At 43.8% G+C, this 25,088-nt stretch overlaps 1 protein-coding gene across 1 annotated transcript; it reads right to left on the reverse strand.

Annotated features, from left to right (window-relative positions):
- Positions 1–3,861: 3,861 nt before the first annotated feature.
- Positions 3,862–24,642, reverse strand: VIM (vimentin). Its single transcript, XM_088478608.1, has 9 exons — positions 23,960–24,642; positions 22,495–22,555; positions 13,932–14,027; positions 12,560–12,721; positions 10,136–10,261; positions 8,638–8,858; positions 7,862–7,905; positions 6,312–6,391; positions 3,862–4,312 (listed from the first exon to the last, which is right to left on the reverse strand). The coding sequence occupies exons 1-9, from the start codon at positions 24,520–24,522 to the stop codon at positions 4,268–4,270; spliced, it is 1,398 nt and encodes a 465-aa protein (XP_088334734.1). The 5' UTR covers positions 24,523–24,642; the 3' UTR covers positions 3,862–4,267.
- Between the last annotated feature and the right edge of the window lie 446 nt (positions 24,643–25,088).

The raw sequence follows: 25,088 nt of genomic DNA on the forward strand, positions 1-25,088 counted from the left end.
CACCGCCGCCGGAACCAGGTAGTATGCTCGTACTTCCCGGCGGTGGTGTGTTTATTTTAGCAGCCAATGGGAGTCAGACAGACTCTCATTGGCTGCTGCGTCCATGGAGGGAGCTGGCTGGAGCTCACTCATGAGCTCCACCTTCCCGGCTCCCCCCACCGGGGGATGAAGGGAGAGATGTCATGACGTCTCTCTCATAGTGCAGAGCGGGCCAGGAGGAGCGGACAGCGGCGGTCGTGGCTGGAGCAGAGATTCAGGTAAGTTGTGTTTTTTTGTGTGTGTTTGTGTGTATGTAAGGGGCACGGACACTGACACTGGCTCTGCATATGGGGGGTGGGTGCTACTGGGGGCACTGTATAGGGGGGGCCACTACTGGGGGTACTGTATAGAGGGGATGGCCGCTACTGGGGGCACTGCATAGGGGGGTCGCTACTGGGGGCACTGAATAGGGGGGGTGACCCATTCTGGGGGCACTGAATAGGGGGACTACTACTTGGGACACTATATAAGGGGCACTACAAGGGGGGACTACTACTGGGGGCACTATATAAGGAGCACTACTGGGGGGACTACTACTGGGAGCACTACATAAGGGGCACTACTGGGGGAACTACTACTGGAGGCACTATATAAGGAGCACTACTGGGGGCACTGCATAGGGAGGACTACTACTGGGGGCACTATATAAGGGGCACTACTGGGGGCAATGCATGGGGTGACTACTACTGGGGGCACTGCAAAGGGGGGACTACTGCGCATGTGCAGTCTGCTGACCACTTATGTGTGGCGACCATTGCCAGGGAGGGTTTGAGAAATGTGGCCCATAGGCGACAGCGGCCAACGCCATCTTCAGATGGCGTTAGCTGCCGGGGCCAAACTTGGTAAATCTAATAGTCTTTCAGCCCCATAGATACCTATGTGGCTGTGGCTGCTGTCGGAATTAGGGGGGCCGCTGGAGATTTCTGCTGAGGTCCTTCCTTCATACATTGGGGTGACACTTAAGATTTGCCAGCATCCCCAGAAACATGGTGTTTTCGGTTAATTTGTCGCAAATATTGAATGATAAATAGTCCCCATAATCTCATTTCACTTTACAAAATAAAATACAATTTTGAACTGCTCCACAAAATGAGATGTACTGGAGCTGCTCAGGTTTCAGCAAGGAACACCCTGCCTCCCCTCTCCTCCTCCCCTTGGCCCCTGCAAACCTTTGCAAAGGCTGAGAGGAGGGACCAAAGCTGATTCTTGCACTGCAGCCCCAGTCACATAGCACATACAGTGACAAACGCAGGATTTTTAGAGGGGGGTTTGCAAATGCTTCGTTTTAGAGGAAGTGTGGCCAGTCCACGAAGAGGGCAGAATCAGCACTTAAGCAGCTACAATATACGTCATGCGAAGTATAGTGTATGTAATAATTCTGACATGAACAGGACCAGCGTTCACAGTGTGCCATTATAACTGGAAGTAGGGCTTGAATGTGGGCTCCATTGCAGATCATTTGAGAAAGTTCGGGAGTCTGTGGGAGCACCAAAAGAACCTTGCACTGGTCTGGACATACAGTCAGGTGCATAAATATTGGGACAGTGACAGAATTTTCATATTTTGGCCTCTATTCACCACCACAATGGCTTTGAAATGAAACAAACAAGATGTGCTTTAACGGCAGACTTTCAGATTTAATTTGAGGGTAATTACATCCAAATCAGGGGAACGGTGTAGGAATTACAACGGTTTCTATATGTGCCTCCCACTTTTTTTAAAATGTAGTTGTAGTGTGATATTTTCAACTAAATTTGCATTGCGAATTTAGGAAATATCACATGGATGTACTAACATCCGCATGCAGGGACAGAGCTTGCGATAAAGCTCTGTCCCTGCGAATCCCTGCCGGTAAAAAATACAGGGAGAATGTGTCTGTGCATGCGCCGCCGCTGTATACCGCAACCATCGACCTGTCAGAGCAGAGCAGGAGTCAGGGAACCGGGGGAAAAGGCCGTATCTCCCGGTGGCGTTATTATCACAGGGCTTCCCCCGGTATTTTTTCACAATATATTTTTAGCAAATCTCAGCAGATCACATTTCTCATTACAAGTATGGGAAATGCAAACTGTTTACTAAAAATATGCGAATTGAAGGGATTGGGGAAGTTTTTCACGAAAACTACTCCAATTGCCCTTTAATAAATTTATATGATACTAAAATAATGTGAAAATAATGGTAATAAATAAATATGCCGTTAGTATACTGATGGATTGCTATCTGGTACTGCAACTTTGAATATGCCTTGAGGATAACCAAAATATGTCTATAATAGATCAATCCATTTAAACATACCTCCCAACTGTCCCGAATTTAGCGGGACAGTCCCGCTGTCCCACCCGCGGGCCGCAGAGTTCCGCAGTGGGGGGGAGGGGAGTGGGGGGGAGCACAAACCACTGCTCTGCATAGTAGAGGTGGAACAGATACCATGTGCATGCGCACGGCATCTGTTCACTAATGTTGGGAGAGCCGGGGGGCTACATCTCGGAGAGTGCTGGGCATACCCCCACAGTGACCTAAAAGGGGGTCCCTCGAGGCTCCGTCCCATTTTTTCACGAGGCTCTGCCCAATTTACGTGGAGCCCCGCCCCCTTTTGTTCCTCATAATGAATCTTCAAGGTTGGGAGGTATGATTGAAATACTTGCTACAGTTATAGCCTGGCACAGTTTGGATGTCAGCATTAGCAGCCTCCATGAGCAGTAATGAGTCTCTACCTCCTGCGGCCATGTCTATACTGCTGTTGAGGTATGCTGAGGCTGGCGATTGGGTGCCTGTGCAGAAGCGCTAATACTTTAGGCCGATGGAATGCAAGAGCTGGAAGTTAGGCCGCCTGCGCAGTAGGGGCTGTTTTGACCGTCACGAAATGTAATGTTTGAGAGGGTGGGATTTCTGCATATGGTGTGAGAACATATGGACATGTACACCAGAAGTATTTAACAGCCCACTAGCTGCTATGAAACAACACATTCCCAGCATGCTCTGCCACAATTTTGCTATAAGGGCATTCTAAAATTGTGGCAGAGCTAGCAGGGACGTGTAGTTCCACATCAGCTGGAGGGCCGGATGTTGAAAACCCCTGATGTACACCGTTTCTAGGGTCAGTCAAAGGTTTTAAAGATTTTTCCCTATTTTTCAGTACTCTCTGGTTGAGAAAAGTTAATATCTATTACATAGAGGTGTTTAAAATGCAATAAAAGTATATTACCACCAAATTCCCAGGGGTTGTGTTTCTAAGTCAACTGAGAAAGTGTCACACAAGATGTGTTGGGATGTTCCAGCGGAGTAGCTGGGCTCCAGAGCACCCTGTACCCCGCCCCGCCCCCTAAGTGCATGACGTCATGACGCCACACAGGGCACAGGGGGGTGGGGGGGGGCTGGCACCGGGAAGTTCAGCAGATGCTCTTGGTGGCAGCACAGACTGCAGGGTGCCTGTCTGGAGCATCCAAAGGACACTCCTGGTGGCACTGCAGCAGCGATACTGGCTGCAGGGTGCCATTACAGGCTACAAGCATTACAAGCTAGTCAGAAACAGGGGGCCATGGGGCAGCAACAGTGCTGCCCACTCTGTCCAGCGGTTCTGGCCTTGGGATGCTCAGCCGCAGAGTAACTCTGCACATTAAATTAAAATATTGCCACTATGGCACACTATAGTTAGCACCACAGCTTATAAAGAAGGAAAGCCCATACCTACAGGTAGTAAGGTTAATGATTGTCATCACAATATTATCTAAACCCCCATCTCCCTCTCCCTGGCAGAAGCAGGAAATATAACCAGACAATGCATTATATAAAAGGATTGCGATAAAAAAGAGATAAGACAGATTTTATTTCTAAAGATTTATTGAAGCTCTGAGAGGTTGCCGGGAAGTAAAAAGATTTTCATGGAAACTTTAAAAACAGTATTGCGGCACATGATATTGCTATAATAGTGTTTGTAAACTAGACTGAAGTAAAACCACTGTCGGTTAAAAAATCACTCTCCAAAAACCCCCATGGCTAATTACCCTCTACAGCAGGAATGGGCGACCTATGTCTCCTCAGCCGTGGTGGCCACACGAGTGCATGGGGAGCCATAGGAGGCCTCACTCTGCTCTATACCATCTATCTCTCCCACTCTTGGATTAACAGCAAAAGGCACTTGAAAGTTGATGTTCTTCAAATTTAAACACAAGGGACAATATTACGTTGCTGGTTTTCTAAATGGTTCCAATAGAATAGACTTTAGATTTCACTCCTGATAGTCATCGTGGTGCTGGGAACTTTCATTAATAACCTGTAAAAAAAAATAAAAAAATGGTACCATTAATATAAAGTTGTAAAACCAGTGTTGATGATCAACGTTTTTGGTATTCGTTATGCGAATCATAGCAAATATTATCATAGCTCATGACAATGTAGCATGTTCTACTACTACATAACCAATTGCTTTTCACATTTTATTTATTGAGTAAAGTTGCAGCCAAACTGCATCAGTAGCCTACACGGTAATCTGAATGAAATCCCTATAATGAGGCAGACTATGGAGCTCATTCAGACCCGCTCGCAAGATGCAATCGCTCGTTGGCAAAAAGGGGAACTTGCACTGCGTCGTGTAAGGACGCCCACTATGTTTTAGCGAGCTACGGCAAAGTGCGCTCGCAAATGTCTGAAGACGCCCCCTTGCCACTCGCAACACACGTCATCTCCGGGAAATGAAGGATTAATCGGGACCATCGTGAGCCATCGGAGCTGCTGAAATACATGCAGGTGACGTGTACAATGACGCTACTTTGCTAATTATGCACGCCCTTTAAACGTGTTTTGGCGACCAAACACGCCTGCATTCGCACATCCACTCCCCCGTTCACAAGCACCCTCACGTGTTACCACCCACAAACGGCACTATCTGTCACTCAAAGCAGCGACCTGATAGTGACTTACGAGCTACCAAAATCAGATCACAACGAATGGCTTGCGCACGCGCACTGCGAATTATACGCATGCGCAGATGGGTGAAAATCGCTCAGAGCGAGCGAGCCTGAATCAGGTCCTAAGATTACTATACTCAGACGATCCTGCTCTTTCACCTGAATGTGGTGAGACAGATATCAGCTCCCAGGTTGTACCAATTAGGCATCCAGTTGAATGATGACACAAAGCCCTACCGCAGTCACCAGCCAACTAGGTCTTATGATGATGGGGAAACAAATCTATTTTTGATCAGATCATTCTCGGCAAGCCAATCATTTTGGGGATGCATGTGTACCGATATGGCAAATTTTCTGATATCGGTGCATGTGTGTCCAATTTAAAGATGTTCTCAGTCATTAGAATTCCAGTGGGAGCCATTTAAAATGTATATTGTTTCCATGACTGGTGATACATCTGACTATGGGCGAGATGTACTAAAGGTTGAATGTACCGCATTCCGGAGCTTGCACATATGGAAATGCAGTCAAAACTCAGAAAAACCCTGTTTTCGGAGTTTTGGCCGCATTTCCATATGTACAAGCTCCGAAACGCAGTACATTCCGAAGCTTGGACCCGGTGGGTAACACCCCGTGAGAGTGATCCAATCGGATCCCTCCCAGCACCCCCGTGGCGCATGCACAGAAGGACCCCAGAGGGATTTCTGGATCATAAACCTGGAAGTCCCTCTATCGCTAAGGACAGCTCTTATCGGGAGAGCTGCCCTTTGTGATTTTCTAGGTACATATCGGCAATATTATCGCCAGTATGTACCCGATAAGTGGCGGAATGTACTGTATAGCGGATGTGATGCTTAGCACATACCGCCCATTGAGTGAATGTAAGACTTTGGTACTTGTAATTAGTGTACTGTACTGTACACAAAAAACAACAGGTTGGCTTGTGCAAGTGATAATAAGGTTCTAACTGTCTAGGCAGTAGGTCCCTCTTGAGAAAATGATAGATGGTTATCCCACAACGAATTAGGAAATCTTACAATGCAATCATCATCGACAAGCAGCCGTCTTGTAAGTTGAATCAATATTCGCAGCAAAATAAGCAATTATCTAGGAACTAGTGAGGCCCGAATAAATGGTTCCTAGTGAATGGCCAGGAAGTATTCTTAGAAATATCTGTTCCGCCTAAACAATGGCTGCTTCCACTAAATATTGAAGACAGGTATATTTTATTCCAATTATTTAAAAATCCAGAATCTCTATGAACAAGTGTGGCATATTCACTAAACCACTTCAGTACTAGGCTTGAATACACATGATTGATGGCTTTGTAATTACAGTGGTTGTCACTAACACAGTAAAACCTACCTGGCCATCCCTGGTCTCCACAGTCTTAATCAGAACTGTTCTTTTAGAGCTGGACACTGGCAGGGAGTCAAGATTAGATTCTGAAAAATAAAATATTTGATTACACTAATAGCTAGAGAAATGGAACAGAGTGATATATAACATACTGTACTTTATATGACAAACTATTCACTAACAAGCAATCATATACTGCTATAGTTACTGCTGTCTTCCATATCTATTACATGAAGCAGTTACAGATGAATAAGAATGTCCTGTAAATACAGATGTGTCCACTTACAGCTAACCTTCGTGCGCTACAAGTCGCACTACACATAGCTTCATGTGACTCAGTTGCGCTGAGCATCTTTTCTTGCAACTTTTTACCTTCGATTGCGTCATATTCACGATGCGAATAGGATGCACAAGCAGCTTCTGCTGATTAAAATGATATGTGGAATGCTTATATTCTGTGTGCGACTGCGGGTGTATCTGCAAGCAAAAGGCTGTGACACTGTAACGTAGTATTTTGCATGCAGATACCCCCGCAGTCGCACACAGAACATAGGCATGCTGCACATCATTTTAATCAGCAGAAGCAGCCTATTTGCATCGCTGTGTGAATAAGATGCATTTGAAAGTAAAATGTTGCACAAAAAGACTCTCCGCGCTACCGAGTTACGCCATGGCATGGTGCGACTAGAAGGGTTATTTAGCACGCAAGGAGGCTAGATGTATGAGGCTAGATGTATGAGACTATTGCTAGCTTTCTAGACCTGTTGCGTAGAGAGGCAGCCATTTTGTGAGCTGAACCAATATTTGTGGCAATGCAGTTGGTGAAGTCACTAGGAACCTGGGCCTTATGATTATTGCCCAAGATTCATCAATACTCGTCACCAAGAGCGTGAATGTTGTCACTGATTCCTAATGAATTAATTGGCTGTACATCTCACAAAATGGCCGACTTCATTGTCTGTAAGTGACAATAACATTTTAAAGAGTACAAAAATATATGTACTGTACATACATTTCCTCATTTATAGTTATCTAAACGAAAACATATAATAATGCATTGACAGTCAGATGTGCAGGGTTTCTCAATTCTACAAGAAGAGGCCATTCAGCCTCCAGCTCAACACCATTGCATGATGGTTGGGGACAGTGGTCTTCAATCTCCCACCTCACGTGCCAAAAAGAAGGGGACAAGCTTTGGCTTTTGAGAGGTTAAATGTGAGACTGATGTGAATGGCCAAATATTCTCTGTAAAGCGCTGCAAAATATGTGTGTTCTATATACTGTACCAATATATGGGTCCTCCAAAGGGTGGCTAAATTATAAAAAAATGTGGATGGCATTGTCAAGCTAAACAAACAAAATATTTAATAATAATTTTATTTATCCAATAGAAATCAAAGTGCTTTAGATTTACAAGAAAACCCCATATTACAAAGGGGGCAGCCATCTTGGATGCACTGGGTCTAACTCTATATTTTGGATCTATAACTATTCTTATTTTATTACACAATAGGAGTTGAACAACAACAATCGTAGTAGTAATTTGTACTATTTACCTCTCATGCTCATGCTGGAAAAGGACTGAATTGGAATGGAAATTCTGAAGGAAAAAGAAAATGGAATTAGGTCAGATAATGAGGACATGTAGGGGGGAGATTTATCAAAGCTTGGAGAGAGATAAAGTGGAGAGAGATAAATGGGTCTATTCATAAAGCAGTGAAAATTCCTATTTAGCCAAAAACAGAACTTTTCACTGCTTTTGGTGATCCATAGAGGAGTTACTGTAGAGAAGGGTATTCTTTCTCCAGCGGTACCCGTTTCGTGTATGAATCGCATCACCATACTTTTGTATGGTGAGTGCAATTCATAAAGGAATGGAAAGCTCAGCTTTCCGTTCCTCTCCTGCGGTACAGATTCGCCATCTGAGGATAGCGTAGTCTGTACCGCAAGCTGAACGAGCTGCGTACTTCCCTGCTTTCTGCCTGGCTCTGGCTCCGCCCCCTTTCCCCAGCGTCCATTGCAGCAGGCTTCCCGATATGTCTGTATTCTCACAGCGCCCAGGGATCGCGGAGGGGCCGGACAGTGCCCGAAGATGCCGGACAGGTAAGTGTACATGATTGGCTACTAAACATCACTATCTATCGCATCGGTGTGATACAATATGTTTATCGTGAGCCACTTCATGTTCTTTATGAATATACCCCAAAGTACCAACCAATCACGTTTGTTTGAAAAATGACAATTAGGAGATGATTGGTTGTCACTTTATCTCTCTCCAAGCTTTGCTAAATCTCCCCCCTTAGTAGCATTATAGCCATACAGTTTATTTTACCTGCTCTCTTCTCCTTCCAGCAGCTTCCTGTAAGTGGCAATCTCGATATCAAGGGCCATCTTAACATTCAGCAGATCCTGGTACTCGCGGAGGTGGCGAGCCATTTCCTCCTTCATGTTCTGGATCTCATCTTGCAGGCGGTTAATAGTGTCCTGATAATTAGCAGCTTCAATGGCGAAGTTCTCTTCCATTTCCCGCATCTGGCGTTCATAGGATTCGTTCTGCAACAAAAATAATAATGATAACCTGCTGTTTTATACAAGTTCTCCACAGACCATGACTGATCCGGCTATACGTTGTACTGGAAGCGCCCAAGGAAACTCCCCTTAATGTGTCAGCAATCATTTTTCAACTACAGTAGGCAACTTTCAGCTTTTGAAATATCATTGTTCCAATACAAGAACAATGATATTTCAAAAGTACAGGTACATTATTTCTCTAAGGCTTTGTATACATTGGCATTAAAATCAACACATTTTTATTGGGTGTCAAAAAGGCCTAAACTCTCTGATGTTATAACCATATGGACCAGTATACACATACTTTGTGAAAAGCTTGGGAAGAAATATAATGGTGTACTATGGGAATGCAAGTCACAGCACAATGCACAGTACACAGTACCCTATGAGACAGCCTTTAGGACACATTAGTGAAAAGATAGTAAAGTCCCCTGAAGTATGGTCAAATTCCTTACGCATCAATGAGCATGGTGTTACAGCAAATCTGCTCTACATAGCAAACAGTAACAAAAACAGATGGAGCAGACTGTACTGTACATTCAGAGCCATGTATATTACAGAATGTGACAGATATAAATCTTCAAACGGGGCTCTCAAGACCCACTACTTCATCAAGGCCTTCCAACACTCATCCTATTCCTAACCCACCTCATGCTCTTTCCTCCCTATCTTCCCCTTCTGTGTCACACCCGTCTGTCTGCCCCTCCCCTTTAGAATGTAAGCTCTCACGAGCAGGGTCCTCTTCCCTCATGTGCTTCTCTTTACATTTTCTTCTACTCCTTACTCCCCATAAGGGCACCTAACACGTGACTGCCAACTCCCAGCTGCTTATTGTGAGTGTTTAATCGCTATTGCAGCAATGTATATAAATCGTGTCCTTGTCCTGCACTGTAATGTACTGTAAGTTACTTGTTTCTTGTTCACTTATTAGTTCTATGTACTATGTAAGGCGCTGCGGAACACCATATAAAGGATAATAATAATATACAGTATTTTATTGTTCAAAACATGTAATATATGTGATATTGACCTATCTAAGTAATAAGTTATGGTGAGCTATACTAACCAAATGCTGCAATGGTTCTAATTACATATTAACATTAACACACATATATTTTACAGGAAACAATATACAACCAGAAACCAGGAGCAACCCCAAAACTATACTGTTTCACATATTACTTATGAACTGTTTCTGGATAGAATTCACTACAATAATACCATTCCCATCCGTTCCCTTATTACATATTTGTACTTACAGATCCTTTCATTGCATCGACTTCACAGGTAAGAGACTGGATCTGCCGGCGATATTCGCTGGTCTCCTGCTTAGCTTGGCGCAAGGCGTCATTGTTGCGATTAGCAGCCTCAGATAGGTCAGCGAACTGCAGACAGACATGTGATAATACATTTACCATTTCCTGTTACTGTTTCTAGGAAGTTAACTTTTTTCATAGATTAAAATAGAGAGTATAATCTGGCCGTAGGCCAGGATGTTAAGTTACTCTTATTTTTGTTTTTTCCAGCATGCAATCCTGCAAATGGTCCCACAAGTGCAGCATGAAAGCAGAATAAGTATATACAGTACGCGTTGCAATCCATACAAAATGGACAATAAAGGATTACACGCATACGCACAGTGATGTTTCTCCTGAATACAGGAAACGCGCTATTGCCAGCAGCGGTGGTGAGACAATGGAATTCATGGAATTCAGCTGAACACAATGGAGCTGCTTCTGAATTGCACACAAAATGGTTGTAGTTTTGGGCAGCTGCGGAAGCCTGATTTATGACCTTATGCTAATGCGAGATTCTGGTTTATGCAAGGGTCCGTGCGCCTGCAAGAGGAAACCCACGCCCCCATTGATCTTACACCAGCCAACAAGAGATCCCTCAGAAACAGGTTTCCCTTCGCAGTGCGCACTCCCACAAGACAGGACGGTAATGTACGAAACGCCCTATTTCACGGCCAAGACAGATTCAGCCAAGTTCCATCTGACTGAATAGTACAGACCAGGCCGTAACTAGCTATGGGTGACACGTGCCGTCGCACAGAGCGCAGAGGCTCTGTGGATGGCACTGTCAGCGCCCAACGGCCTTTGCTCCTGGCTAGCAGGGTGCCCAGAATGGCACCCTGTAGCCAGGATTGGTGCTGCAGCACCCACAAAGCATCTTGTGGGTGCTCCAGACGAGAACCATGCACACTATATGGATTCGATAGGGCGTCCTGAGGGTGCCTGGTCAGCGCTGAACATTTTAATGTAGCTGCCAGTAATGCCTCCCTTGGACAAGGTCAAGATGTTGAGCGGTCAGTGGGTGTGGGTCTTTCTTATTCCTTATGCCCTCTACTGTATTGTAGTTCAGGGAAGGTGAACCTATTTAGCAATGATGTCAGGGGCGTATCTTCCTATTGGCCTGAGGGGGTGGCAATTCCTATTGGCCTGAGGGGGAGGGGGGTCACCGTTGCCACCCAACATAATTAACAAATGATCACTGGTCTCCTGTTTGCTCTGCGCAGTGTTCTTTTGTCTCCTCATCAGTGTCCTCCATTGATTGTTAATGTGTATCAGGCTTCTTATATGTCCATTTATATCAGAAACATTTAAAATTAGAGAGACTAATTTTTTTTTTATTTTTTTTTCTAATATATCTCTTCTCCCACAATACCCACTACATACCAATCACCACTCACTAATTCCCATATGTCAACCTTGCAGGAAAAGAGTGTAAGCACCACATCAACCACAATGCTCTATTCGCAAGATAATTTGCATATATGCAAATTATCTTGCCCACAATGCACCTTGTTTGTTATTGATGCCCTCTTTTCCTGTGTTGTTGACATATAGAAATTAATAAACAGTGCTTGCATGTAGTTAGTGTTATAACTGAAAAAATATAAAAATATATATATATATTAAAAAAAAAAGTATATATATATATATATATATATATATATATATATATTGTCTCCCTATTTCTACAGGTGTGTAAGCTGAACTACCCCCAGTGTAATCTTTTCCTTAGTATGGGTAATTGACCATGATCTTTATAGATTGTGGCTACTCAGTTGTCAGTATTAAGATATCCTTATGGGCTGTTTTTTATTATTGTGTGTGAGATAGCAATGGCCCATGTGGGTGGTTTTACCAGTGAATTATATGGCAGAGTTAAAAAAGCATAATGCACAGTCCAATTTGAATATATGTCAATTATTTTACCCATAATGCATGTTTGTTTTTGATGCTATGTTTTTAAGCTTTTCCTGTGTATTTTGGCATTAGTAAATAGTGGTTTGCAATAGAGTAAGTTCTGTAAAAGATATATATATATTAAAAAGAAAAATATATATATTCTCCCTATTTCTACAGGTGTCTGAATTAAACTATCCCCAGTGTGTGTAATTTTATTTTTTCAAGTAAAAGCAGTCATTGGAGGGGGGCGCCAGTCCCTTAGTTTGCCAGGGGCGCTCGGACCCCAAGATACACCCCTGAATGACGTAAACAGATAACGGTTAAATTATAACTACCAGGCACATGGAGATCTACTGGCTAACCTGGCGGTTCCAGAAACTCTACTTAGCCCCATGAAATGGGCCTGGGCCCGGGAGCTGAGGCTCACACAGGGATACCGGTGATACACTTCTCCTCAGTGCGGTAGTGCTGCGTATTTCTATAGCATACCTTAGACTTGTACCATTCCTCTGCCTCTTGCAGATTTTTAGCAGCCACATTTTCATATTGCTGGCGGACATCACGCAGGGCTGCGGTGAGGTCGGGTTTGGCAACTTCCATATCGATCTGCACATGTTGTTCCTGGAGTTGCGCTTGGAGTTCACGGATTTCCTTTAAAAAAAAAATATTAAAAAGGATGAAACCATCAACATACATTTTACCTAGAAATTTAGATCCAGTCTACAATCCACACTATCTAACACTATCAGGATGTCACCTAGAGCAACCAATCGGCCGCTTTACAGGAGTCCGGAAGCCTGAAACCTTATTATATACAAACACAAAGGAAGGGATCTAAAGGAAGGAAAACCCAGCACTCAGGTATGGGGGGGCAAGTAAATATTTTTTACAAATATTTTACAAATCTTTTTTTTTTTTCTTGTGATCTACTGCAGTGTTGTGTAATATTTTCAGATGGACCATATCTTGGTGTATAGGGGTGACAATGGTGTTGAGAGAAATTGGCTTAGAGGTAAACGGGAGCCATTAATGCAATGGGCGCAGAATTTTTTATACGTGAAATTATATATAGTCTGTCTTTACAATTATATATAGTCTGTCATTACAATACAATAGCCATACTGAATGTATACATTGTAAAGCTTTAAAACAAGCAATAGCAGAGAGTCTGGGGGTAATAAGCTACACCAGATAGGAGAAAGTTGTGGAGGGGACTAGGTAAGGCACTGCTCAGGCTATAGGAATGGTGCTAACGTTACGGGCCCATAGTGTAAGTTCTTATGCCATAGCTCAGGCGAGCCAGAAGATGGAAGTAAGAGATAAATCACGTTGACAGCCTTTGTTTTCTTGTTGATAGTGTACGCTTGGGCCCTGGAATTCTTAGTTATGCCCATGCAATCAGTTAGATATTGGCCTTATCTGCTCAATAAAAGAGAGGCCAGACCAGTGGCGTAAATTCATCCCAGATGCCCGGAGGTAAGTTATAATTTGGTGCCCCTCCATCACAGCCACTGACAATGTAATGCAGCAATTCGCATGCAGACAGACTATGAATAGACTAGGCAGCAGCTGATGGTCTGACATGGATCTCTCCACTAGTGTATGATGGCTTCTCAGGTGCAGGGAAGGGGTGCCATGTATTGGGCGGCAGTGATGGTACACTCCGGGTACATAGTTACAGCCATAAGTGGGGTGAATATGTTGTAAACAATGGAGGAGGTGCCCCTTCAGAGATGGAGCCCGGCGCCAGGCGCCTCCATTGTCTCCCATAGTTCTGCCCCTGGGCCTGACTCTGTCTATAGCAGACAAGGGCCTATTGATGAAACAAAATGGCTACAAGAGCAAGGTGCTGTGGACTTACTTCATCATGTAACTTCTTCAAGAAAATAATCTCTTCTTGCAGGGATTCCAGTTTGCGTTCCAGGTCAATGCGTGCCAGTGAGGCGTTGTCGACATCCTGTGTTTAAGAAAAATGAAAGAAATTATGGATATTTATTTATCTGCGACATCACATAATTAAGCAGCCAAGTAGTATAAAGTGTGATGTCTAATCACAACACCATTTTGAAGGCTGAGCCAAAAGTTAATGAGGCAGCCTGTCAATTCACATGGAATGGTGATGAGGCATTTTGTGCTTCATGCCTCGGCGATGTCACTAACACCTTGTACACTGCAAATGGATAGGTTAAATATTGTTAAGCTCACACAATGGCTGCCTCAGCCGTATGAAAGTGACAGGTACACATTACATTACATTGACAGTATAGTTACTTCTGGCCTGTAGCTGCCGAGGGGCCTAGACTGGGCTCCTTTACCTCAAGGCAATGCATTCTATACACTGTTCTAGAACCCAAGTGCACAACCTGCAGGTCAGCACTTTAACTGGGGTCCAAGAATATGTTTATGGGTTCCCAAATTATCTTCTATTCTAAACCACTTTAACTGTCCCATTATAGCCCAATGAAATCTGGGATATCAGCTAAAAATAAATCTAGATCTAGGGCAATGTTGTTTATATGTCTGTTTGCCTGGTTACTGTATTTGGCAGTATTTACACTTAGATAATAGTTACATTTCACCTCTGGCACCAATCAGAATATGTTCAGCATCAGAACGCCCATTAGTAATAGTCAGATCTTTCTGCAGATAATTAGAGAAAAAAGGAATCCCAAGAAAACAAGGCTCCAACTCCATTATCCATCATATGATTACTTTATAATCATTACTTGCAGATCTGTACACTGCAATTAGAGGGGTTCCTCCTTCAAATTAATGTCATTTGGTTAGCTTGCATATATAACTTTTACTTAACTATACTGTATTTTTTTAGCCCTCTTCTGTGCTTTTCAGACATTACTTTATTACTTTGCTCTGGGATACAACAGAATTCAGCTCTGTGCTTTGCGGCTGATGCACATTGCATGACAGAGCGATATTGTAATATAATACATGATACATGACATGGCTAAAAAACACAGGAAGGAAGCCAGAAAGTCAGGTAGGTAGGTGGACAGTCTCTTTAACTTTCAATACGGCCCAAAAACTACTTTTATCTTTTGTATATAATTCTACTTCTTCAAAACATGTCATTGAGTCTACAGTTCCAAATGTGTTTTCTTGGGAGGCGTAGGATGGGGAAGAATGGCGCGGCAAGTATTCAGTCCTCTTTCCATGAGTCAGTAAGATTTTTATTATTTTGTTTAAACAAAAGCAGCTCTTAAAACTGCTACATAAATGCGTTACACAAACGCTGTGTCTTTTATGCTGACAGAAAGATGGAAAAAAATGTGAATTGCTTCCTAAAAGAAGAGAAATAGCCAACCGATAATAATTATATTCTCTGAGTGTGAATGCAAGCCCTCTCTGATCAAATCCTTTCTCCACGGCTATTTACTTATACAGAGAATTACTCAAAGAGCCCTGTGTGCACAGAGTACAACATATGGCAGCCACTAATCTACCATTGTTTCGCTGGATGCTCCTGAAATAACGGAACCCTGTCCCTGAGATAGATCCATTATCAGTAACATTTACAATGAGTACTTTATAATTCAATAAAACTGCCAGTCTGTTATTAACTGCAATATCACCAACTGATATGATAATAAAATGTGTCTGTAAAGAGTTTCTTTTCCCATAATACATATGTTTAGTAAGTATGCCATAATATTTTATGCCTACTTGGCCCTACTGTATATTATGGGCAGCACGGTTGGTATAATGGCTAGCATTACTGCCTCACCGCACTGAGGTCTTGGGTTCTGTGCCAGATTAACATCAAGGAAGCCGGGGCAATCGGTCAGGGACCACACACACAGGGCATAATGTGAACTGCGGGCACTAAAGCTGGGCCATAACTAGGGGTGTGCGAGTAGTGCCATGGCGCAGGGCCATGGGGGTGGCATCATCACCCATGGCACCTGCATGTGGCTTGAGGGGGCCTGGAATGGCTCCCTACAGTCAGTAGCACTACTGCAGAACCACAGAGAACGTCCAAGACGCCCTGCAAAATTCCCAGAGTTGGCAGCCCCACCCCCTAGTTATGACATTATGATGTCACCGGTTTAGGGGGCAGGACTGGCACAGGGCGCACTGACGCCCTGTTACGGCACTGCACTAAAGTGTCTTTATTACACATTTGTGGTGCTGGGAGTATGTACATATTATACTTTTTAATAACATCGCCAGCAGTAGTAGTAAATTTAGTAGTCGGGGTCCCCACAAGTTATTTGCCCTGGTGCCCTCACATGCCTTAATCTGGCCCTGCTTGGGTTCGATTCCCACTAAGGTCCTAACTGATGCCAGAGGCATCACCGGGTCTGGTGACACCTGGTGCGCAGTCCATATCCCCCTAGCGCAGCCGAAAAGTGGGCATGGCCTAACAAAGAGGGCGTGGCCTCACTAAAAATTTTGGTGTCATCCCCTCTGATATCCAGTGCGGCCCACACCTCCATAGCGACGTCACTGGTTCTTACTGTGTTTGTATGTGGGAACCCTGGCTTAATCCCACAATTCAAAAATATACTGGTAGGTTAATTGGATTATGATAAAAAAATTAACCTTAGTGTACATTATGGTAGGTAATATAGATTGTAAGCTCCACTGGTGCTGGGACTGATGTGGCCAAATATTTTCTATTGGAATAAACATCCATTTTGATTATTAAGATGATGAGTGCCGCCATCTGCTGCTTTCGTGTATATATATTATTTATTATTACCAGTTATTTATATAGCGTATACAGTATATATGAATCTACAGAAGAACATATTTAAGAATCTACAATAAGAACTTATTTTGAAAATAATTACCCTGCACATCTGCTACATGTACATGAAATACAATTGTCATTACTATTATGAATTCCACAAGCATGTATTTTGCTATGCAATAATGTCAGAAAGGGTTAAGGATTGGGTATGGGTGGGATGCTTCCACATCAGCTATCTTCTTATTGCACAACTTAATTTTTTTTTTTCATCCACATAAACTGGAGATCCTCCGGAGAAAACTTATGCAATAAATATGGCCTGCTCCCTTCTATCACCAGAATAAGTGACAATCCGGAAAGGTAATTCTGCTGCAGTCAGAGTTACATATTACTGCAAACACAGAATCATCATGGCATTTGTCACAATAATATCTATAAGGAGGAGACATAATGAGACATTCATTGCTCCTAAAAGGAATGAATAAAAAGAAGGGTTTCCCTTGCATCCAGCACACAATGAAACGCTGCAAGCGATAGAATGCCACTGGGCCACAAAGAGCTATTATTCCAGGCTAGTGGTATAATTCCGGGATCTGCATTCCACAGTGAGAGCGTGAGAAACCAACAAGGCTTATGTCAGGGAAGGAAACAGATGGGACCATTAGTCTATTGCTGGTGCTCCCTCCAGCCTGAAACACTTTTGTGCTTGCAGAGGTGGGATGCAGCTTTCTGTGAAGGAATAGAAGTGGGGTTAGGGAAGAGACTGGAAACTGTTTAACGCTCTCACAAGTGGCCGGCCATTGTGTGCCTGCCTGACAGAACTATAAATTGAACATTTGGGGGTCGTGCACTCTGCAGAAAACTGGTTTATTGTTTTGCAACCTGCAGAATAAGCGACTTGTGACTGATAGTTGTATTAACTAATAACTGTGTCACAAATCAACAGAGACCTCTATGCGTTCATTATGTATTGGAATGTCCTTTATTTCTTAATGTAGTAAGGGTATAACAAACTGGTTGATAAAACCAGATCAAATTTTTTTTTCGGGGGAGGTGTGTGTGTGTGTGTGTGGGGGGGGGGGGGGGAGGGTTAAATAGGCTCTTCTTAAATTATTTGACAAATAAGAAGTTGTAATATTGTGCAAACGCCTTTGTACTGGAAACTCTGCCCTAAATAATACACACAAGTACTGTGCCGTTCTCCATACCTTTATTTAAATGTAAGTGCTACAGATCAGTGAATTTAAATACGTAGGCCTGACCAGTGACCTCACTGCAGTTTTGAAAGGACATGCTCTCTTCCTTTTCCAGCTTTATGGCCCATCGCACAATGGGTGACTTCATACTGTGGGGGTGGTTTTTGCAGCAGTGGGGAATCACTGTGTTTAATCACCAGGTCTATTGTATAAGACATTTTTGGGTTCAGTTGCTCTATGACACATGTCATGTCTGTAAACGTGGTCATTTACAATGCTGTTGTAGAGAGATAGTTATACGCCTGAGGCAGGCTGTCCAATATGGGACTGTACATTGATGGATATTCCATTATGTGTCTGCATTCATATATTCTGATGTCACATATACCATGTCTATGGCCATAAAGAATGTATGTAGTATAGTTTACAATCACTTAAATTATCCACTAAACAACAGAGAAGGCACAGGGCAAGCGGACATATACACAGAATGTTACTCAGTGTCAGGCCTTGGCTTGTACTTGTATTCTGCATAGTGGCCCTCCTATCTACTATGTGCTGTGTGCTGCTTAGTGGTCCTATCTACTATGTGCTGTGTGCTGCTTAGTGGTCCTATCTACTATGTGCTGTGTGCTGCTTAGTGGCCCTATCTACTATGTGCTGTGTGCTGCTTAGTGGTCCTATCTAGTATGTGCTGTGTGCTGCTTAGTGGTCCTATCTACTATGTGATGTGTGCTGCTTAGTGGTCCTATCTACTATGTGCTGTGTGCTGCTTAGTGGCCCTATCTACTATGTGCTGTGTGCTGCTTAGTGGTCCTATCTAGTATGTGCTGTGTGCTGCTTAGTGGTCCTATCTACTATGTGATGTGTACTGCTTAGTGGTCCTATCTAGTATGTGCTGTGTGCTGCTTAGTGGTCCTACCTACTATGTGCTGTGTGCTGCTTAGTGGTCCTATCTAGTATGTGATGTGTGCTGCTTAGTGGTCCTATCTAGTATGTGCTGTGTGCTGCTTAGTGGTCCTACCTACTATGTGCTGTGTGCTGCATAGTGGTCCTATCTAGTATGTGCTGTGTGCTGCTTAGTGGTCCTATCTAGTATGTGCTGTGTGCTGCATAGTGGTCCTATCTAGTATGTGCTGTGTGCTGCTTAGTGGTCCTATCTAGTATGTGCTGTGTGCTGCTTAGTGGTCCTATCTAGTATGTGCTGTGTGCTGCTTAGTGGTCCTTTCTACTATGTGCTGTGTGCTGCTTAGTGGTCCTATCTACTATGTGATGTGTACTGCTTAGTGGTCCTATCTAGTATGTGCTGTGTGCTGCTTAGTGGTCCTACCTACTATGTGCTGTGTGCTGCATAGTGGTCCTTTCTACTATGTGCTGTGTGCTGCTTAGTGGTCCTATCTAGTATGTGCTGTGTGCTGCTTAGTGGTCCTATCTAGTATGTGCTGTGTGCTGCTTAGTGGTCCTACCTAGTATGTGCTGTGTGCTGCTTAGTGGTCCTATCTAGTATGTGTTGCGTGCCGCCTAGTGGTCCCATCTTGTATGTGCTGTGTGCTGCCTAATGGTTCCATCTTGTATGTGCTGTGTACTGTCTAATGGTCCTTTCTAGTATGTACTGTGAACTGTCTAGTGGTCCCCAGGGCCGTAACTAGGACAGTACGACCAGTGCCATGGCACCGGGCACCGCAGGGCAGGGGGTGCTGTTTGGGCCTGTCACTTTTCTGTTTATTATCATTCTGACTTGTAGCTTCCTCTTTTTTTAATTCCCAGCATCTACTGGCCTCCCCTATCTCTTCCCTGGCCCTTCACCATGAGGCCATGGCCCTTTTTCGGGTGCACATCTAATGTCCCTATTTGAAAAATAGCCAAGGAGGGGGCGCCAATGTCCTTTCACATGGCACCAAAAATTCTAGTTACGGCTTTGGTGGTCCCATCTAGTATGTGCTGCGTGCTGTCTAGTGGTCCCCTCTAGTATGAGCTGTGGCTGCTTAGTGGTTCCATGTAATATGTGCTGTGTACTGCCTAGTGGTTCTATCTAGTACTGTATGTACTGTGTGCTGCCTAGTGGTCCCATCTAGTATGTGCTGTGTGCTGCCTAGTGTTCCCATCTAGTATGTACTGGGTGCTGGCTAGTGTCCCCATCTAGTATGTGCTGTGTGCTGCCTAGTGTCCCATCTAGTATGTGCTGTGTGCTGCCTAGTGCCCCATCTAGTATGTGCTGTGTGCTGCCTAGTGTTCCCATCTAGTATGTGCTGTCTGCTGCCTAGTGTCCCATCTAGTATGTGCTGTGTGCTGCCTAGTGTTCCCATCTAGTATGTGCTGCATGCTGCCTAGTGTTCCCATCTAGTATGTGCTGCATGCTGCCTAGTGTTCCCATCTAGTATGTGCTGCATGCTGCCTAGTGTTCCCATCTAGTATGTGCTGCATGCTGCCTAGTGTCCCATCTAGTATGTGCTGCATTCTGCCTAGTGTCCCATCTAGTATGTGCTGTGTGCTGGCTAGTGTTCCCATCTAGTATGTGCTGCATGCTGCCTAGTGTTCCCATCTAGTATGTGCTACATGCTGCATAGTGGTCCCATCTAGTATGTGCTGCATGCTGCCTAGTGTCCCATCTAGTATGTGCTGTGTACTGGCTAGTGTTCCCATCTAGTATGTGCTGCATGCTGCCTAGTGTCCCCATCTAGTATGTGCTGCATGCTGCCTAGTGTCCCATCTAGTATGTGCTGCATGCTGCCTAGTGTCCCATCTAGTATGTGATGTGTGCTGCCTAGTGTTCCCATCTAGTATGTGCTATGTGCTGCCTAGTGTTCCCATCTAGTATGTGCTGCATGCTGCATAGTGGTCCCATCTAGTATGTGCTGCATGCTGCCTAGTGTCCCCATCTAGTATGTGCTGCATGCTGCCTAGTGTTCCCATCTAGTATGTGCTGCATGTTGCATAGTGGTCCCATCTAGTATGAGCTGTGGCTGCTTAGTGGTTCCATGTAATATGTGCTGTGTGCTGCCTAGTGGTTCTATCTAGTATATACTGTGTGCTGCTTAGTGGTTCCATCTAGTATGTGCTGTGTGCTGCCTAGTGGTCCTATCTAGTATGTGCTGTGTGCTGCCTAGTGGTCCTATCTAGTATGTGCTGTGATTGCTGAGTTGCCCATTTAATATGGGCTGCATGCTGCCTAGTGGTCCTATCTAGCATGTGCTGCGTGCTGCCTAGTGGTCCTATCTAGTATGTTCTGCGTGCTGCCTAGTGGTCCTATGTAGTATGTGCTGTGGGTGCTAAGTGATCCCGTCTAATATGTGTTGTGCATGCTGAATGGTACTGTCTAATGTGAGCTGTGCGCTGGCTAGCACTCACCCTATACAACCGACTCTCAATTTTTCTGTTTCCAACACATTGGATCTCTTTCTGGGGCCTATTAATCCAGCCCTACTGCCCTGTAGGCCATGTAGAAACAGCAGTTTTCACAAGATCTAATTAATGTAGCTATTTAACAAGTTTCTAACGCATTAAGTGTCACAGATGTCACCTGCATTTGGCACAATATCGCAGCATACCAGCAGCATACCATACAATGTACAGGGTACATTGACAGCATTAGCTATAACTAATACATTTTGCTCATCGCCGCGACAGACTCTTATTGGAGCCCGTGTCTTGGTGAGTGGCCCTTAGTTAGCTGCCTAGAAAATGCATCCCAAATTGCTGACATTGGCAGCGATAAAAAGTGTTAATTTGTGGGAGACTATTGGCAATATTGTTATATAGGCCCCTTAGTATTTTCTATGCCTCTAGAGCCCCAGACCTCCCCTCCTTCACTAATTAGCGAATTAATTAATGAGCTGGTTGGACAAGAGGGCAGTGTCTGAATGCAGGAGATGCTAAATATCTTCTTTAAAATGAACTATACAGGTTCCTAAAGACATAACATTTGCTATTAATGATTATAGTGCATCCCCTATAGAATAACGAATAAATACAGATGCACTGATACAGCGATGAATGCAAGTCTGCAGCATTTTTTACGGCATTACGTGCACGGTAATAAATTTGCATGTTAATCAGGATTTGCAATGCCGTACTTGCCTACGCTTGGTTCTGCAGTATGCGCAGAACGAAAACACGCAACATATAATCTGCAAGTTGGCCTAGGTTCATCGCTAAGTCTGCCCCAATGTCTGTCCTACTAATGGGAGATTGGAATGATTGCCTAATATAAAATAACTGCTCTGTATGTACGTAGTGGCTACAACCTAAAACTGTGCATGGTGACATCACTTAGTTATAACTGGAGCTGAAAAGAGTTTGTACTCCCTGGGAATATCCTGTAAAATAATAAAATTATAGAATGTCTGTTTAACCAGATGTTCCTACATGTGGTCTGTGTAACTTGATAGGCATAATTAACCCCTTCCACTGTGTAGGCCAGTAGAGGGCCCTACAAAGGAAGCAGCAGTACTATGCAGACAGGAAAGCATGGGTGATGAGCACCATTTCCTGAGTGTCACACTTTCTTAGCCACAAACCTGTCTGAATGACTGTAGGTTATTCTCTGCCTCTTCCTTCTGAATCATTTCATCTTGCAGCCTGAAAGCAGCGAGAGATCGCAGTTAAGCATCACACAGGATGAAAAATGCAAAGACAACAGCCCACAAGTTAAAAAACTCAAAAGTGATTATAAAACTGCACTGAAACTCCCCCTATCGGTAAACACTGGTACTGCATGATGACTTCATCTCATCTGCTAAAAAATGTTTTATTTGAACAATATGTAAAGGCAATGGTGCAAGTTAATACATTTCTTACAGGAAACGACATAACAAAGTAAATTAAACTGGTACAACCTGAATCTTATAACACCTCTCCAAAGCTTACTTACTCTAATTGGTAATAATAACTTTTGCACTATTAGGAAACTCAACCCCTAAAATCTGCAGAACAATCACTGGCACTTACATATTATTACATTCAACCCCTAATGATTTAGCATCTATCAAATAATAATCTCAAAACTTCATTTGTGACTCCTCCCTTCCTGAACATCTGCAGCTATTAAGGGAACTACACCCCTGCAGACAGTTTCTTTAAGGAACTTGTGTGCCCATTGCCTTTACTATTGTGAAATTATCTTGTCCGCATTTTAGTGTACTTAATAGAATAGATCTAATATTTACAGCATAAAATAGAAGATTAAACAATATTATATAAAATGAATTAATGGTAACTCGTTCAGGTAGAACAAGTAATTATACCATGGTACCATACATGTTTACATTAAATATTATTCTACATAGCAGCAAGAAGTTTGCAGCTTCCACCATCTCTATGAGGGCCAGATAGTAGTCATAGATAGTTCAGCTTTAATGACCTGCCACACCCATCCAGACGTGGAGCTAGATACCAGACAGTTTGGTAGGCAAAACCTTGGCTATGGCACAGCACAGTTAGAGCCCCTGCCTGCCCTCTCCAGCTATTTTCAGTCTCCCTATCCTGCTATTATCTTGCATGGCTGGAGTTTTTCATCTTTTCTGCTGGACCAGCAGTCTAAACACTGATGGATAAACTGCCCCCTTGTTCAGAGCCAAAACATTAACCCTAATGAGCACCAGAAGCCTGACCTACATATTTTGACAAACTTTTGGCAAGTAACTTTTTTTTCCCTTGTACTGACAACATTGACATTTTTTTTTTTTTTTTTTTTTTTAATAAAATGAGTTCTCATGTGGCTTCAATTACTGTAGACAGCCCTTGGGCACTTCTTCCGGCGTCACATGTATAGAATCCAGAAAGTTAACTGTTTCCATTTTTTGTTACATTGTATCAAGTCCACAAACTCTCCACTACAGACCTCTGCAGACACAGATGGCTATGTGGTATCTTTTGAACTGAGACATCTGTAGCTCATGGATAAAACTAACATAGACGGCTACATAAATACTAAATTGAAATCTGGGGTTATAATTAGCAATAATTCATCAAGATGACTCTTACCTTTCTCTGAGTCTTTGGAGGTCATCGTTGAGGTTGTCTCTGTCAACTTCTATCCTGGATTTCTCATTGGTGAGGATGTCCACTTGCCTCCGGAGATCCCTCATTTCTTCTTCATAGAGGTCCCCTACCCTGGAGGTCCCCTTCCCCTTCAGAGAGTCCAATTCAGCCAACAGGATCTTGTTCTGCTGCTCCAGGAATCGGACCTTATCGATGAAGTTGGCAAACCTGTCGTTCAGCTCCTGCATCTCAGCCTTCTCGTTGGTCCTGTTGGCTTTAAACTCAAGGTTGATGGCATCTGCCAGGGAGAAGTCCACGTTGTCCTGCATCCTGGCTGGGGGCATGCTGCTCCTCAGCCTTACCGAGGAGGACTTGAAGACAGCCGGGGAAGAAGATGTTGAGTAGGCGGTACGGCTGCTGATGCCACCGCTGCCACCACCAGGGCGGTAAGCGCTGCCCAGGGAGTACCTGTTGCTGCTGGAAGTGACAAAGCGTCCTCCAGATGAGCTGGAGGATCTGGGGTTACTCCCGAAGATCCTCTTGTATGAAGACTTGGTGGTGGCCATAGTTGGTTTGTAGTTGCTCTTTGTTTTTTTTGTAAAATCCTGAGATCTAAATAGATGTTGCTGTCTGGTCCCCCTGTGCACACCAGCCAATGCTTTAGCAGGAGAGAGCCCTGGCACTAATAAGGGTGGTATTTATGCGAAGATAACGGAATGGGGCTGTACGATGCTCCAGGCAACCCCACTAGAGGACCTGCTCTAATGCACAGCCAATGGACAGCGTCGTGCAGGGCTGGGCTACATACAACCCACTAGTTGGAGCAGTCTCCTCCTGGCAGCATCTAGTTTGTGCTACTTTTTTTCCTGTTTCATAGTAGGCAGTAGACAAAAAACTCGCATTTATTAAAGCAAAAGTAACTGCAACAAACTACATAGCCCTAGCAAAGTGCCTGCTGCCAGACAATGGGATCCTCCCCAGACTCCACCATGTACAAAGCAAATCGTGAAGCATTTATCCTTTTCATTATATTTGAACCACACGATCTGAAGGTGATAACTGCTGCACAGCATTATGCTCCAGTGACAGAAACCATCAAACTGTGTGTCTGAAACTGATTTGACACTACAAG

This window comes from Taudactylus pleione, unplaced genomic scaffold, assembly GCF_031769625.1.
Source record: "Taudactylus pleione unplaced genomic scaffold, aTauple2 ptg000216l, whole genome shotgun sequence".
Classification (NCBI taxonomy): domain Eukaryota; kingdom Metazoa; phylum Chordata; class Amphibia; order Anura; family Myobatrachidae; genus Taudactylus; species Taudactylus pleione.

What these genes read in the sequence shown, in the direction of transcription:
- VIM (XM_088478608.1), bottom strand. Translation starts at nt 24,522, where the DNA reads ATGGCCACCACCAAGTCTTCATACAAGAGGATCTTCGGGAGTAACCCC. An exon ending in ACCTACAGTCATTCAGACAG is followed by an intron (nt 14,028 to 22,494) that starts GTTTGTGGCTAA and finishes TCTTAAACACAG; the next exon opens with GATGTCGACAACGCCTCACT. An exon ending in AGGAATGGTACAAGTCTAAG is followed by an intron (nt 10,262 to 12,559) that starts GTATGCTATAGA and finishes GTCTGTCTGCAG; the next exon opens with TTCGCTGACCTATCTGAGGC.